This window comes from Clupea harengus, chromosome 16, assembly GCF_900700415.2.
Source record: "Clupea harengus chromosome 16, Ch_v2.0.2, whole genome shotgun sequence".
NCBI classification, from domain to species: domain Eukaryota; kingdom Metazoa; phylum Chordata; class Actinopteri; order Clupeiformes; family Clupeidae; genus Clupea; species Clupea harengus.
Genome location: NC_045167.1, coordinates 10895872 through 10910691, shown reverse-complemented (window position 1 = coordinate 10910691; position 14820 = coordinate 10895872). Strand labels below are relative to the sequence as shown.

The following is a 14820-nucleotide window of genomic DNA, read 5'->3' as shown; positions in this document are numbered from 1 at the left end:
ATCGAGTGCTGGGAATTCCATAGTGTAGGTTTAGGGTACTATATTTTACTAGTTGAAATATATTGCCTTCAATGTCATATGATCATTATGTTGCTATCGTTGATATACCGTAATTCCTCCATGAAGACTTAAGACGCACAAACTGTGTGGCCTACGGGCCGTTGTGTCACACTGTTATTAGCTACTCTTAGGGCATGTCGTGTGTGCGTCTGTGAGATTTAGCTAGTGTTTTTTGACTGACCTGGTCTCTTACTGGCGAACATGTTGCTAATTTTGCAGCATTTACCACAGTCTTGGTCAAGGGCCTTTCTCTTTTTTATTCTCTCCCTCTCTGCTCCACCTTTCCTTGTCTTCTGACCTGACCGTCCATTTCGCCGAGGTGACTCGTATAAACTGTTATCGTTAGAGAAGCAGGTACCCTTGCGCCAGGAGACAACGTGACGAGAGTGAGAGTCGTGCCTGATTGGGGATTCTGAGAGGTGCGTCAACTCCTTCCCGCTTGCTATATTATTGCTGGTCAAGTTGAGTGTTCACGGCAGGCCAAAATGACCCTCAGGCCTCAGGACCTGGGTGCTCCCGACGGCCTGTTCGCCTGAGGCAGGAGCAGAGGCAGCAAAGGCAGCAGAGGCAGAGGCAGCAGCGCAATTTCACTACAACTTAAGCCTGATTGGGATAAATGATGGCAACTTGTGACAATGCACACACATCAATCCTCTGGAGAGTGTTCATTTTGCTATTAACATAATGAAACACACGTACCTACCCCCCTCTCACACACACACACACACACACATACAGACCCCTCAAACCAATGAAAAATGCAGCCTGACTAAAATGAATGCATGTCTGATGTATAGCTGAGCCTGTGCGGAGCTTGGGGGGGCTGCGGGGGTGGCGCGGTGTCGTAGAGGTCAGCTGTCATTTGTCTGCGAGAAACAGGCATGTTAGGACAGGGACCCCCCCCACCCCCTCACTCAAAACTGAATGTCGAACGGTCAGAAAAAGGCTAATTAAAATCACCTGGTGATGGGGCAATGCGGTGTGTGTGTGTCTGTGAGCAGAGTATGTGTATGCATGGGTGTATATGTTTGTGTGTTCGTGTGTGTATGTGTGTGTGCATGCGTGTGTGTCTAAAAAAGGCTCGGCCTGGGCACAGCAGCAGTGTTTGAGAGTGTATGAGACCCAGGCTGCCACCGAGCGCCCCTGAAAGATATTTTTTTTTACAGCCGGGCGTTATTAGCCCCTGCTTTGAAGTGAGCCGCCGTGTTGAGTGATGAAATGAGGTGGTGGAGGGGGTTGTGGTGGCAGCGGGGGGGGCCGGGTGGAGGTGGGGGGGGAGACACACCTGCATTTCACCTGTGCAGCTGCCAACAGTACACAGAGGTGTGCCTGTTTTAACGCAGGGTCGTAAACCAGGCTCAGGTCATGATAGGCAGGGGGTGCGAGGGGGAAAGGGGGTTGGAAATGCTGGTTAGGGCAGAGGTAGGTAAGGTGTGTGTGTGCAGGGGTGGGGGGGGTGGGGGGGTAGTAGACCAGGGCGCCTTGTTAACGCTTAAAAAAAAAACTCCACTGATTGATTTCTTCTCAACGTTCCTCAGTCCGAACAGATGAGGCTAAAGGGCTGTAATACTCCGAGCCCAGACAGAGAGCTAGCCTTCAATATACACCTCACCTCTGAACACTATCTGCCTCTCACATCTAATGTACAATTAACACAGCCTCACGGAGGACATACAGTATGGAGGAAAGGCAGCAAGAACACGGTAAGATGGAAGCCATTGTTAAACAATTAGGGCAATAACACTAATACAAATATTGCAGTGCATCCATAGTTATTAATGGTGGTAATAATAATAATGCAATAATTAATAGTACTATGTGATACAAAAAAAACATATGTTTAAACATTGTATCTAACCTCTAAGACAAAATAATAATAGTATTATGAAAAATACCTATATTTAATTCAGTGGAAATGTGGTCAATACACCCATACACAAATGCTCAGGAATTATCAGAAAGGTAATGCATGAGTCATATGCAAATTGAGTTCAAATGAACATGCATAGCAAAAATATCAAACACTTCGGGCAAAGCAGGTAGCACAGTCCATTTTAAACATTTGAAAATTAACACAAATATGCGATATGCCCTAAACTGTGGTCAAAAGAAGCTTATAGAAGACGTCAGTCAAATGTGACATTTACAAGATAGGACACACTTAAGTTTACTTAATTTTCTCAAAACTTTATATATATTCCCGCGTTAACTCCTGCGTTCGTCAAAAGAAATAAAGAAAGAAAACAAAAGTAGGCTTTTTAATAGTCAGTCTTCAAACGTAGTCTATCTCGAAATCAAAGGCAAAGAAAGACACATGTTGAGCTGAGGTATTTCGCTTGAATTTAAAGTAAATAAGTGTGCGTGTAATTTTTAAGTCAAAATAGCGCTGTTACTAGTAGTCAATTATACGTGTTGACAAACATATTGTTTGTACATAAGTAGTTATATTGAACTTTGCGTCCCGTAGCGCAAGAGACAAAAGTATGTCCGGTAGCATCAAAGAGTCTTGGGTCATCTTAAAAGTGGCTATGCCTTTCCTCCCCGTTGACTCTTCACTGACCCACGCCGGGGCTAAGGGAGCTAGAGGGTCCTTACTAGCAACAAACTATCGCACAGCGACTATTGTGTCGACAACAACGCCAGAAAGAAACGTTTAGTAGGCTAACCGCAAAGCAGTCAGAACGCTACCTTTCGACCACCTTTTTCCATATCAGAGGTCCTTGAGACGGCAGCCCATCTATCGATAACGAGTAGTGAAGTGAAACTCAACGGGTGGAGAGAGATAAATTGTGAAGTGAAGAAAAAAACTTACCAAAAACAGACTAGTAGCTTACTGCCTCCGTCAACAACGCGGGCAAGAAGAAAACAAGTCTATGCTGAGTTGCGCAGTTGTGAAGGCTTCACACGTGGAGGTACGAGTTAATCATAAAGTAGAAAAATGAACAACAAGGCGCTGAGTAAATAAAAGCTGCGATATTCCTCCGCTCGGAGATGCCCGCGTAGCCGTGCTGCTGTCTTCAGTCAGTGTGCTGCTGTTATTACTCACGCAACAGAAACAGCAGTACACTCCGTCCTGCTAGAATGCTCTCGCATGACGCGCAATGCCAAGAAGTAGCTTGTTTTTGCATTACGATTCAATACATCAAGATGTATTCCGCGAAGTATTTGGGACTAGCTTATTATAATGCAGACCCCGGGGAAGCACTTACGCGGAGTTGGATATTGTTGTTTTTTGGAGCACTGCGACCCCATGTGACGTCATGTCCACCTGCTATGTAAATAAAAAACTCATCAGAAGTTTAATGAGTGCACCCCTTTTGACAATCACAAATAAAACACCACACACCACTTTGTCTAACCAAGCCTACATCTTTTTGACGTATGATGCCTTTACCAGATAGTAAATGAGAAGTAGAAGCTGTTTCAAAAGCAGGTGTCTGATCCACACATCATTTTTTTATAAACAAATAGTCAGATTTGTTTGTTAAGATGCAAACTCGTGTGAATGATAAATGGAGGGGGTATAGTAGAATTCATTTTGTAATTTAATTGCTTAAATAAGATTCATGTTAATATGTATCTGTTTAATTTGTTATGACAATTCTGGCTTTGCAGTCTCTTACAGATTTGAGGCCATGGTCAGAAACTAAACAGTAAACAGCTTTAGTAAACGTTTAATTTTATATTTGCACAGCCACAAATATATAGCCTGTATCACGTAGGCTATTATATTGAAACGTCTTTGGGAAAGGCATTGGCTACCCACGCTGGTTGATGTAGACTATCTATAGACAACACATTCGTGCCTTTATTGAATTCTACACTTAATAAACTGTAAACAGTACAACGTAAGCTAGATACTGAAGCTCTGAAATGGTTGTACTCGAACTTATGGAAAAAATTTGGGCCAATTCAGAATCTAACACGAATTATGTGCAGAGTCCATAACAGTTTATATGTATTGTTTAGTAAATGTTTATTTGTTTCTCACATTTGTTTTTGTTACATAATTTCTCTATTGCAATTTATAATTACCTGAACGCTTAAATAATCGCAAAAAGATAGATTATACATTTTTAAAGCAAGATATTTCTGATCATGTCTATTTTTCTATCTTGGTTTACACATTTAGTCGTCGCTAATGATGTATTTTATGTGAGATCGTTCTTAAAATATCCAAGATTTTCTCTGAAGACGAGAGCCTATGTGTCTTTTGCCATTTCCATTGAGAAATATTATGTGCCGGTATGTGAATAACTATGCGGTTCCTACTGTCTGATTCTGGAAATATTTTTCAATAGCGTTTTAATTGTAGTATGCTCAATTAACATGTTAATCATATAATAAAATATTAAAGCGAACAATTTAATCTTTTTTAAATATCTTGGAAATACACGAGTCTATGCAATAACTTAAGCCGTCTCCTAAGAAGCACAAATCGACGTGCGATATTACAGAACACTGTAAAATGTATATTTAATTTGTTTTCCTGAAGAACAGTATTTTAAAAGTTGTATGTCTGTGTTAGATTGTTGCCGACTGTCCTATTACCTGTCGGTTTAAAAAAGTAATCTGTCTCACTTCTCAGAACGTTTGAGATGTATTATTAGGCTGGTATTATGCCTATATGTTCACGAATAAGTGTGTATTTGAAAGAAATACATCCTATAAATATTAAGTCGTTTATCTCTTCCTTTAAAAGGTTAATAATCGCACACTATATTATCGCAGTCTTACAACTTTCCATACTTTCTTTCATAAAAAATGTCACCATTCATCCGCAACGTAACGTAGTGCGTTGTTGTTTTGGAATGTCGAGAAATTTGCCATTCCAGTACACCCTGTAGTCACGGAGAGATGTCTTAGAAATTGTGAATAAACTGATGTGAGTATACAGTTGGGAATTGTGATTGTGGAGTTTTGCCTCCCCCTAGCGGTCCTTTTATGTACGTTTCCATGATGAACCAATCGACCAACCTCGTTTTGTAATGCTGCACACATATCTGGGGGTACAGTGCCACCCAGTGGATATTTTAGACATTGCAATAACAGAAGTTTGCAATTTGTGTATGGCATAGTTCAAAATGGCGACGGAACAATCATGCTATACAGGGTCAGCAGGAGGGTAGCTTAATTACGTTTACTGTCATTTTTTTTCTTCATATTTGTCAAGTGTATATCACTGAGAATATATTCGAATAGGTAAATGACTGGATTAAGTAAGTAGCCTGTACAGTGGAAAACGAAAAAAGAAGAAATATCTGGATAGATATCTGGTGAAAGAAATATCTGCTTCACCAAATTAGACTTGCACTTTCACATCCCCAAACCTTGCCTTGAATCTAAAAATGAGGGATTAGCAACAGTTGCTGAAGTTAAAATTAAATCTGCGTAACCTGTGTAACTTGGCCAAGAGATGTGACTGTGTTGCCCTCAAATTATTTAAAAAAAAATATTCTGTGACAATGTCCTGCTCCAATACAGGGATTGAAATTGCAGTGAAACCTGCGAAATTCTAACTGACTAACTAAAGTTTGCTGTGTGATGTACTCTCTGATAAACACCTGTTCATGCATACTTTCTAGACTGTGTATAGCCTACACTTGTGGGACTGCCATTGCAATGAGCTGTGCAAGTAGAACTGGCCAATGCCTGTGATTATATTGCTTTGTGAGGAAGGCGCTAATGCTTGTGCGAATGGCACACCTTGTTCAGTTTTCACCTTGTTCAGTGTTCACCTTTCACCTGTTTCCCTACAGCCAGATAATAGGATAGTGCCCTGCTGTTCATGAGCAAGGTGCTGTGCAGCTAATAGCTAAGTAATGTTAGCACAATGGCATTGTTAACAGTTCCCTATTACAATTTATTGCATAGACAATATGGTGGAGATTAAACGTGGCACTGCACCCCAGGGTCATATTTTCTGTGATCTGTGTAACAGTATCTAATTTATCTTTTGGAAAGTGAACCATGGCAACCCAGTTCTTGCCAAGCTAACTTTGCTTTTAGCTAGCTAATGTTTCTAGAAATGAATCTGACCACAGTTTTCAATCCCTTCAGCCTACAGCACAAATGACAGTAATGACGCCACAGACACTCTTTGCTTCTCACTCATGTCTTGACAGCGTCTGCCATTTTATTTATGTACTTTCCTCCAAACTCTGGCTCAACCATTGCTCTCTTTTAAGACTAGATGCCACTCAGGGCAATGGGAATCTCACATTACCATCAGGGATCAGCAATCACACACACACACACACACACACACACACACACACACACACACACACACACACACACACACACACACACAGAGAGAGAGAGAGAGAGAGAGAGACTTAAATTAAAAACAATTTCCCACTTTCAACATCTTCCCCAGTCCTCTTCATCTTCCTCAGTGTGGGGAATTCTTGGAGTTTGTCAAATGGAAAGGCTTGGATTAACTCTCTGTATAGGTCTATGACTGTAATGTAGAAATGTATTGGTTTTATATCTGTCAGTATGCCATTTTGAATTTATTTTCAAAGTTGTCCTTGGGCACTTCACTTGTCTTTTTGAGTGAAATGTCAACTTTTAATACATATTTTCTACTGTTAAATGTTTAAAAGTTGTCGAAAGTGATAGAGAGCTTTCCTTTTAATAAGCAAATGTTAGCATACTGACATTTGATTTGCAAATCCATGTGAGCCTTGAACATCTCATGTGTGGAATTCATACTATGTTTTTCAAGTTTAATTGAAGCTTAAAGTTTGAGCTATGTTGCCTCTCTACCCTACCTACATCACCTAAATCACAGGATATCTCAGATTTTGTGGCGAGACTGAAAAATATGAACATTCATCAGGAAATTATTCATGATTGTATCATGGGTTGTAATGAATAATGGAATGGTCATGGAGACACCTTGAAGAAAAAGTAAGGATTTTCTCTCACTTTTTAAAGAGAAATCAAACTTTGAGTGTAGCCATTGAATCCACAAGGTTCAAAATTGTGACCTTAAAAGTGTAGCAATAATAATCTGATTGGATGTTAGATTCACAAGTCACATTTTCAGGTTCATAGGTTTGAAATAATTTGCCATCTTATGGTGCTGCCATCACTGCAATCTTACACAACTGTCAGAACAGACAACCTAACAATTTTCTATTGGATGATCTGACTTGTGTCACCTGTGTCTCTACACTCCTGTCAAAGTCAGTTGACATAACGTAGTGTTTTAACCTCATGACTATATTCTGGCACAACATCAGACAAAATCTGAAACTTAAGACCTCTGATAAGTCATGTAAAGTTTTTCCTATCTCAGCACTAAGCATGTGTTTGATGTGGACACTTGTATGATGTGGGGCAACAGAACATGTTGTAGTGACTCTGCATTCAACATAAGTTGGGGGAAACTGTGGCGGCGGTCAGACATGACGATTCTTCCGTGTGCATCTGCCAGTGATCCGCCAGTGTCATGCCGGGCTGCGGGTTATTTATAACGCTGGCTTGAAGCAAAATGTTCTGCTGTAACTGGAGACTCTTAGTCTGTCAAGTCACGTTGTCTGGAATGTCAGTGGGGAAAGGGGTGAGGTGGAAGAGCTTCCTGCCTGCCTGCCTGCTCAGTCCCGAGTCTGCCGGCGTTCCCATTCTGCCCAGGCATGTCTGCAGAGGTGCCACAACTCAGAGAGGCCTCCTGCTTCACCATGCCCCTGGACAGTAGCCCCTGGTTTCAATGTCCGGCCAAGGAGGACGAAATCAGGAGGGAAGAGGAAGACAGCGAGGAGGTGGACAGTGAAGGGAAATGGCGGTCCAAGTCCCCGCCGACTTCTGATGTTTCTGACGAGTCGGAACCTGAGAGCCCGCCGCCAATTGTGCGCAGAAGGGTGTCATTCGCCGACGCTCTTGGTCTGAACCTGGTGTCCGTCAAGGAGTTCAGCTGCCAGGACCCGGAAGTTGAGGTGAAGGAATTGCTCTGCGGACTGGAAACGGACAAGTACTACCTATCCTGCCTATTCACCTCACCATCACCTGAGGTCCTTCTGAAGAAGCTGGAGGAAAAGAAAGTGGTGTTGGAAGCCATCGAACTCCTACCGGGTACAACCACCCTGAGGGGTACCATACGCGTAGCCAACCTCTGCTACGACAAGGCCGTGTATGTACGCACGACCTACAACTGCTGGGCGAGCCACTTCGACATTCTGGCAGAGTATATTCCCGGTTCCAGTGATCGAGACACAGACGGCTTCAGCTTCAGGCTAACGCTGGTGCCGCCCTTCAAGCCAGAGGGTGTGCGCATCGAGTTTTGTCTGAGGTACGAAACACCCACCGGGGAGTTCTGGGAGAGCAACGACGGCATGAACTACGTGTTGTTCTGTCTGAAGCAGATGCACAGGGACAAGGAGGCAAAGGGGAGAGGGAGAGTCAAAGACAAAGAGGAGATGACGAAGCCAAAGGGCCAACGAAGCTGCCTCAAAACTGCCAGGTAAGAAGAGGCATGTTAACTACAGCACAGTAAAGACCATTAAAGTTGAAACAATTCTTGATTAGACTACTATGAAATGCTTGTCTACTTAGTTTTCTGTAATGTCGCTCCATTGCATTTGAAACTTTCTGCTACCGTCTGTTTCTCATGTTAACCATGCACAGTTGTTCTTGTTTTGATTATGGCGTGGGGCGCTATGAAACACTAGACAAGAACTTGTTTCTTCTTTGTTGACAGTAAGAAGATGTGGCCTGAATCTAACCCAGTGGCGGGAACAGGAGAAATCCAAGGTGCGTAATTACTCCACACAGTCACGAAAATTGAGCCGGGTTGTGTTGATGCTGAGCCTGTGAGATCTTTTTTTTTTTCAGATTCAGTCTCTCACAAAGTAGCAAAGGCTGCCAGGAAAGCTGTGGACAACACAGAAAAATATGCTAGTGAAGATTGCCTTCAGAAAACATTGGTGAGGTCAATAAACATAGAACACAACCACATAAACAATACCAATACACTAATCATATTATACAATACACTTTTAGCCAAAATCAGTGCCTGCATCCTTAACATTAGCTTAACAGTGAGTCCTGCATGTGTGAAGTTGAGACCCTTACTCTGTCACAGGCATGTGAGAGCACAGAGGTCAGGGAAAGGTACTGTGCTCAAACAGCGTGAAGGAACAGAAACCTGATGCCCACGATTATGTGAAATATGTCACGTGTGACATTAATAAGAGTGGGGTTGTTAGGAGCATGTTGATGGGAAGAATGTATACTAGATAAAGTACATGGGAAGCATGAGCAGAAATACATTTTCCTGTGTGGTTCTTAATAACCTAACTGAGCTTGAACACACACTATGTAGCACTGAGGGTCTTGGTGTGGTTTACTTTACAGGTGGATAGTCGTAGGAGTAGGAGAAGAGCTCGAGTTGCCAACGTGAAAGACCATTTTACACAGAAGGAAACGGAAGCCCTGCTGGGACACTTTTCAAGTGGTGAAAAAAATTGCTCGCTAATCCCAGAGTGCAATGTGGACACATGGAGCGATGCAACCACCACCACTGAACTTTTGAAGAATGAACATGCTGACACTCGAACAGACAAGGCTCATATACTAATGTATCACCAAATACCACTGCTGTCCCTCAGCTGGGACAGAAACAGTGGACAGAAAGACATTACAAACAGCCCAGACAACCATGCTCCCTGCAGTGGAGCTGTCCTAGAGCACCAGACAGAACATACACAGAATGAGCTAGATGGTTCTGCAGGTTACACCCAGGGTGCACATGGCAGTGGGACAAACAGCACCATAAATGCTGTTGAGGAACTAAGCTGCCCTCCTCCAATCGCATCTCACTTTCAGTCCTTCCTCAACCAATCGGATGAAGCCATGCAGCCCGCAGGTCTGAAGGAGCTAATCCAGGTGGCACAGACAGAGACAGGCATTCAGGACGTGCTCTGGCCGCAAGCCAGCCTGCATATGACTGCGGCATCCAGCAGCAGCTTGGAAGAAATTCAAAAATCCGTTTGTCATGTGATAGATGATCCGGCACGTGATGTGGGAGAAGGGAAGCCTGCCCTCAACAGTATCAGCAGAAGGGCAGAGGTCGAAGGTGTAACTTCAGCCACGTCGCAGCTAGTTAATGCGCCAGAAGCTGTTGGATTGGATGACCACAAGGCCAGCAGTCAAACGTCTGGCACTGACCAAAGTGCCCAAGAAGAGGTAACAGCACAGGAGACATTTGTAGCACACTCAGCAACACAGACAACCACAGAGGGAGCAGCAGAGAGGACAGAACCGGTAGTGACGCATGCTTCCAAAAAGATACCACAGGAATCTGCACAGTCATCAGGAGAGATAGTGGCAGAGACCATGGCAAGCATAGAAACAATAGAAAAGACTGCAGCAGAGACAATAGTAATGAATACAGAAATGGCACAGAAAGAGGGAGAAATGACACCGCCACAGGTGACAGAAGCCAAAAAGGCATGTGCAGTGGAAACAGCAACAACACCGACCTCAAGCCCCTGGAAACCTCTGGGTGCAAATGAAAGAGTCTCACCTGGTCCCTGGGAGAGAGAGGGCAAAGGAGGGAGCGAGCTGTCAGTAAACACCATGGCAAAGGTCAAAGGAGGTGAAAGTCAAGACCGCGTCAGCCCCACCTCTGGCGATGACACCATGACATTTACGGACACCGACAGGGCGACGGTACATGAGCGCGTACATCCCATGAGGCAACGGGAGGGTGAGGAGGAGATGGTGGCGGAGGGAGAGGGAGAAGGAGAGCATCCTTTCAAAATCCTGAATGAAAGGGAATACAAAGAGTCAGGAGAGGCAAAGAGAGATATGATCCAGGAGAAGGAGGGGGACTTATCGCGGGAAATGTCACATTTCAAAGCAACAAGACAGGATGTGGCAGTGGTATCAGAAACTGACAGACTGGAGTGTAAAGTGTCAAAAGAGAGGAGGGAAGATTATGCTGCGGAGGACTGGAAAGATGAAATGGAAAAGTGTTTGGGACTGGGGAGAGAGCAGGGATACGTCAATGAGCCAGCCCTGTACGAACAGTTCACAAAGGCCAGCAAAGGGCTGGAGGGAGAATGCCACAGGAAATCACATTCAGGGATGCTCACTGAAGGACTTGGACGGATGGGAGGGGAGAGATGTTTGATGGGTGACAACAGCACTGTACTAACCAATTCAGTAGGGTCCGAGGAAGAGCAAGGGACTGTTACTTTAGTTAAGGGTAAGGGCAAAAAATTATGGGATGCAGCTCCAAAAGCCTGTGCAGTGGAGGGGTCCAGCGGGGGCATGTCACTGCCTTCCATTAACGCATTAGTAGATCAACCGGTGGCACAAGATCCATGTGTTCCCACTCCTACCCCAATACAAACTCTTTGCTCAATTCAGATCACACTGGGTGGACAAGATCCCTTTTTGTTTGATTTGGAAGAGACGTCCCCTGTCTGCCAGGTTGGGACAGCGACCTGGTCCACCTGTGCCATCTCTGCTCCATTAGGTGACGCTCACGAAAAGGGGGTGGCGCTGAGACATGGGAGGCCACCACAACCAGTAGGACACCTCCAGTCACCCAGAGAGGAGGCTGAAGTCCACACCCAGTTCCCCAGGATCCCTGCACCTGGCAGAGGTTCAGATGTCGCGAGACCAGCCCCTCTTTCCCTGTGGTTAAATGAGGTATGCTCCCTCAGTGCCATGTCCAGAGGTGCAGTGTATGCCCTTCTGTTTGTGATGTTCTTCTTAACTGCATATGTGTGTGACCTGCCGGTCTGTCTGGCCATCTATTTGGTTTCCCTGTATTGGTGGTGTTGTCATGGAGAAAAAACGCCGCTTCCAGGGGCGAAAGTAACGGATTAAGCCTCGAGAGTTTCTCCTGATTTGTAAAACTGAGATCACCAGCCTCTCTCTTATCTTCCATTATAAATCAAGATGCATTACTACAGTTTTTTACAGTTGGTTTGACACTTTGCCACAAAAAAGTGAATGTAGTTTAATTGAACATTTAAATGGCTGTGGAGCTTAACTCATCTGTCGCTGAGTTAGTATAATGATGCAGTTTAGAGATGTGGTGCTGGAACTCGAGATGGCGCAATACAATGATGCTGCAGGGAACTGATTCTGATCTGTCCACCATCCAAAGAGTACCCAAACATTCACAATATAATTACAGTTCTCATGACGATGCCTGTCTCGGCTGCTTCAGCGGAAAGGTCATTCGGCAGCTTGAGACATTTTAAGACATACCTTAGGAACAGTATGACAGAGACATTGGCTCTAATAACAAGATTGACTCTAATGAGTATTAATAAAGACTTTGAAATCAATATAGAGAGAGTTTTGAAGGAGTTTGACACAACAGGGACCATAAGAGTCTTTCATTGATTGATTACTGTTGGTGCACATAATGAGCTAGCAAACCAAGAAACACATTTACTTCAGCATTTATCTGATTGATGTTTATTGTTTGAAAATGTGTTTAAAATCTGTGGATGCTAACCCTCCATAATTGGGTTCAGTGCTAGCAAGTTCGCTCGCAGGCATCTGAGTGATCTAAAATAGAAGGGGAATTTGTTTATAAAAAATGCAAGTATGAACTGAAAATAATAGCAAAATGAGAGCCAAATCAGGTTTTGGCTGGAGCAGTACTTTAAACTACCATAAAATCAGTATGAAAAGATAATGTTCCAATTAACTTTTATTTTTAACGTGGCTTGTTTAGCAGTGCAGTCTTTGTCACGCTGTCCCATGCTCCTCTTCTGTGACGGAGTGTTGTCACTACAGATGAGTATGTGCTATGACTGCCATACCACTGAGCCGGGCTCTTTGGCGTTGCGGTCAGAGTGCAGGTTTGGTACCTGTAGACCTGGGTTCAAGGCCAGGTGGGGTGACTGTTCTCTTTGCTACAAATGGTGTCAGATAGCTTGCTGTGAAGCCATCGGAGGCGTGCCCAGTATGTGAACCGTATGAGGGACCCCCAGGTAGGTTGACCCCTGTGTGAGGAACCCTAGAGATGGGTGAAGCACTAGTGTGTGGGGCACCCTGGGATGGGATCAATGACGGGTGGTGTGACTGCTCTTTCCCTAAACTACAACGTCAATAGATAGTTTCTCTATGTTCTAAACCTGACAAAATGTACATCACTGTAGATGGAAATATGCTATATTATGTGAAGTTCATAAAAATGTCACTCCTACGACAGATGACACCATGGTTCAGCATGAAGGCTACCAATAGAACTCTCATGTGTTCTTGTTTCACTTACCCTACTGGAAATGAAAAGCATCCGCACACTTTTAAAATTTCATATTTATTTATTTGTTATTACAATATGTACTATAAAGAGGTGTCATTCCTTTGTTTGTGTTACAAGCAGAAATAGAGGATACAGCAACACATTATATTTGCATTTCAAGCTGTTTGTGTTTTTTAGTTAATTGTATTTTAAATGACACCATATTCCTGCTGTGTGAGAGCATTTGCTATCGTTCTGGAAGCATGATTCAGTTTTTGGTGAAGTATGAAGAGTTTTTGTGGTTGTAGTGCATTTTACACGAAAGCTTAACTTTAACAGGTGTGTGTTCGATAAAGCACACTGTGTGAACAGTTTTGAAAAAGTGTGACACAAGTGTGAACAAGATTGTAAAAAACTGTAATCTCAAACATTATCCCTAAAAATGTCATGTACTAGAATTACACTGCTGTCTATCAACTCAAAGGTGAGTGGGGGTAAGGTGGTCTAGACTGAGCTTTTAGTTGGAATGCATACATTTTAAGGGCCCAAGTTTATACGTTTTAAAAATGTCAACCTGTTTGAATATGATTATTTGACTAGTTCTTCATCAATAAAACGTGTGTGAAAAGAAAGTGTGAAAGAATGATCTTTGATGTGTTTTCTAAGGGCCATGGCATGTCGTCTCAGCCATGTATCCAGTATGACCTTTGAGTGGACGATATTAGACAGCTACACATTCAGTTCCAGGTTTTTGGCTGGTTGGCAGTATTACCAGTTTCATCGGTGGTGGAAGAATTCAGAGCGGCAATGTAAAGGAGTGTGCCCGAGCGGTTGGTTTGGTCAGACTTAAGGGATGGATTAAAGGCAACACAGTACTTCCAAAATGGGTTTTTTAAATTTTCTTATAAGTTACCAGCAGGTTTAACAGACAGCACAAACAAAAAAACAAAACACTGAATGCACAAATAAAAACAAACACCGGGACAATGCCCACTTAGCTATTCACCTGGTTTCACACAACCATCAACTTGGGTCTGCTCGCGTCAGCAACCTTCTCCCGACTGAGATGTGCGGCACGCATTTCAACAGCTGGTCGTTACCATTAAACGTGCATTAATCAATTAGCCGTTTCGCACGGTCTTCTCTCCTTACACACGTACTGGCATAAGACCTTACATATGTACATGCATGTTATCTTATTACTTCTGCCATTAACCACTTTATCAAAGAGTACGTTAGATAACTAGAAACACCCCTGCCCCAATGAGCACTTCCCTCGCAGAGCGCGAAATAAACACAGATAATCATTCTCAGCCCTGCATCCCCGTTTGCTTCCCACGTTCCCGGAAGACACACGCAACAGGTGAGTACGCAGCTAAACCTTTTGTCCACGGATCAATGCACAGAAACCCCATCCCGTGTTACTCCCCACATCATATCACATCTATGCACATCACACAACATAATCACAAATTCCACCGTTCATATATCTGTCCATCAGAACGTATCTTATAATCAGTGATCAAGCTCTGCCGGGAAAC

At 43.4% G+C, this 14820-nt stretch overlaps 2 protein-coding genes across 3 annotated transcripts in view; one reads left to right on the top strand and one right to left on the bottom strand.

The window, feature by feature from the left end:
* Positions 1-3575, bottom strand: part of foxp2 (forkhead box P2) — a 135305-nt gene extending 131730 nt beyond the window's left edge. Inside the window, exon 1 of the mRNA XM_031582682.2 lies at positions 2873-3575. The gene's annotated coding sequence lies outside the window, so the exon portion shown is untranslated. The remainder of the gene's footprint in view (positions 1-2872) is intronic.
* A 3891-nt stretch (positions 3576-7466) lies between these two features.
* Positions 7467-13907, top strand: ppp1r3aa (protein phosphatase 1, regulatory subunit 3Aa). Of its 2 annotated transcripts, XM_042710107.1 has the most exons (5): positions 7468-8527; positions 8765-8817; positions 8899-8990; positions 9421-10143; positions 10252-13907. In XM_042710107.1, the coding sequence occupies exons 1-5, from the start codon at positions 7704-7706 to the stop codon at positions 11902-11904; spliced, it is 3345 nt and encodes a 1114-aa protein (XP_042566041.1). In that variant the 5' UTR covers positions 7468-7703; the 3' UTR covers positions 11905-13907. The 2 variants fall into 2 exon arrangements, with proteins under 2 accessions (XP_031438967.1, XP_042566041.1); XM_031583107.1 differs by having other exon boundaries at positions 7467-8527; positions 9421-13907.
* The last annotated feature ends 913 nt before the right edge of the window (positions 13908-14820 follow it).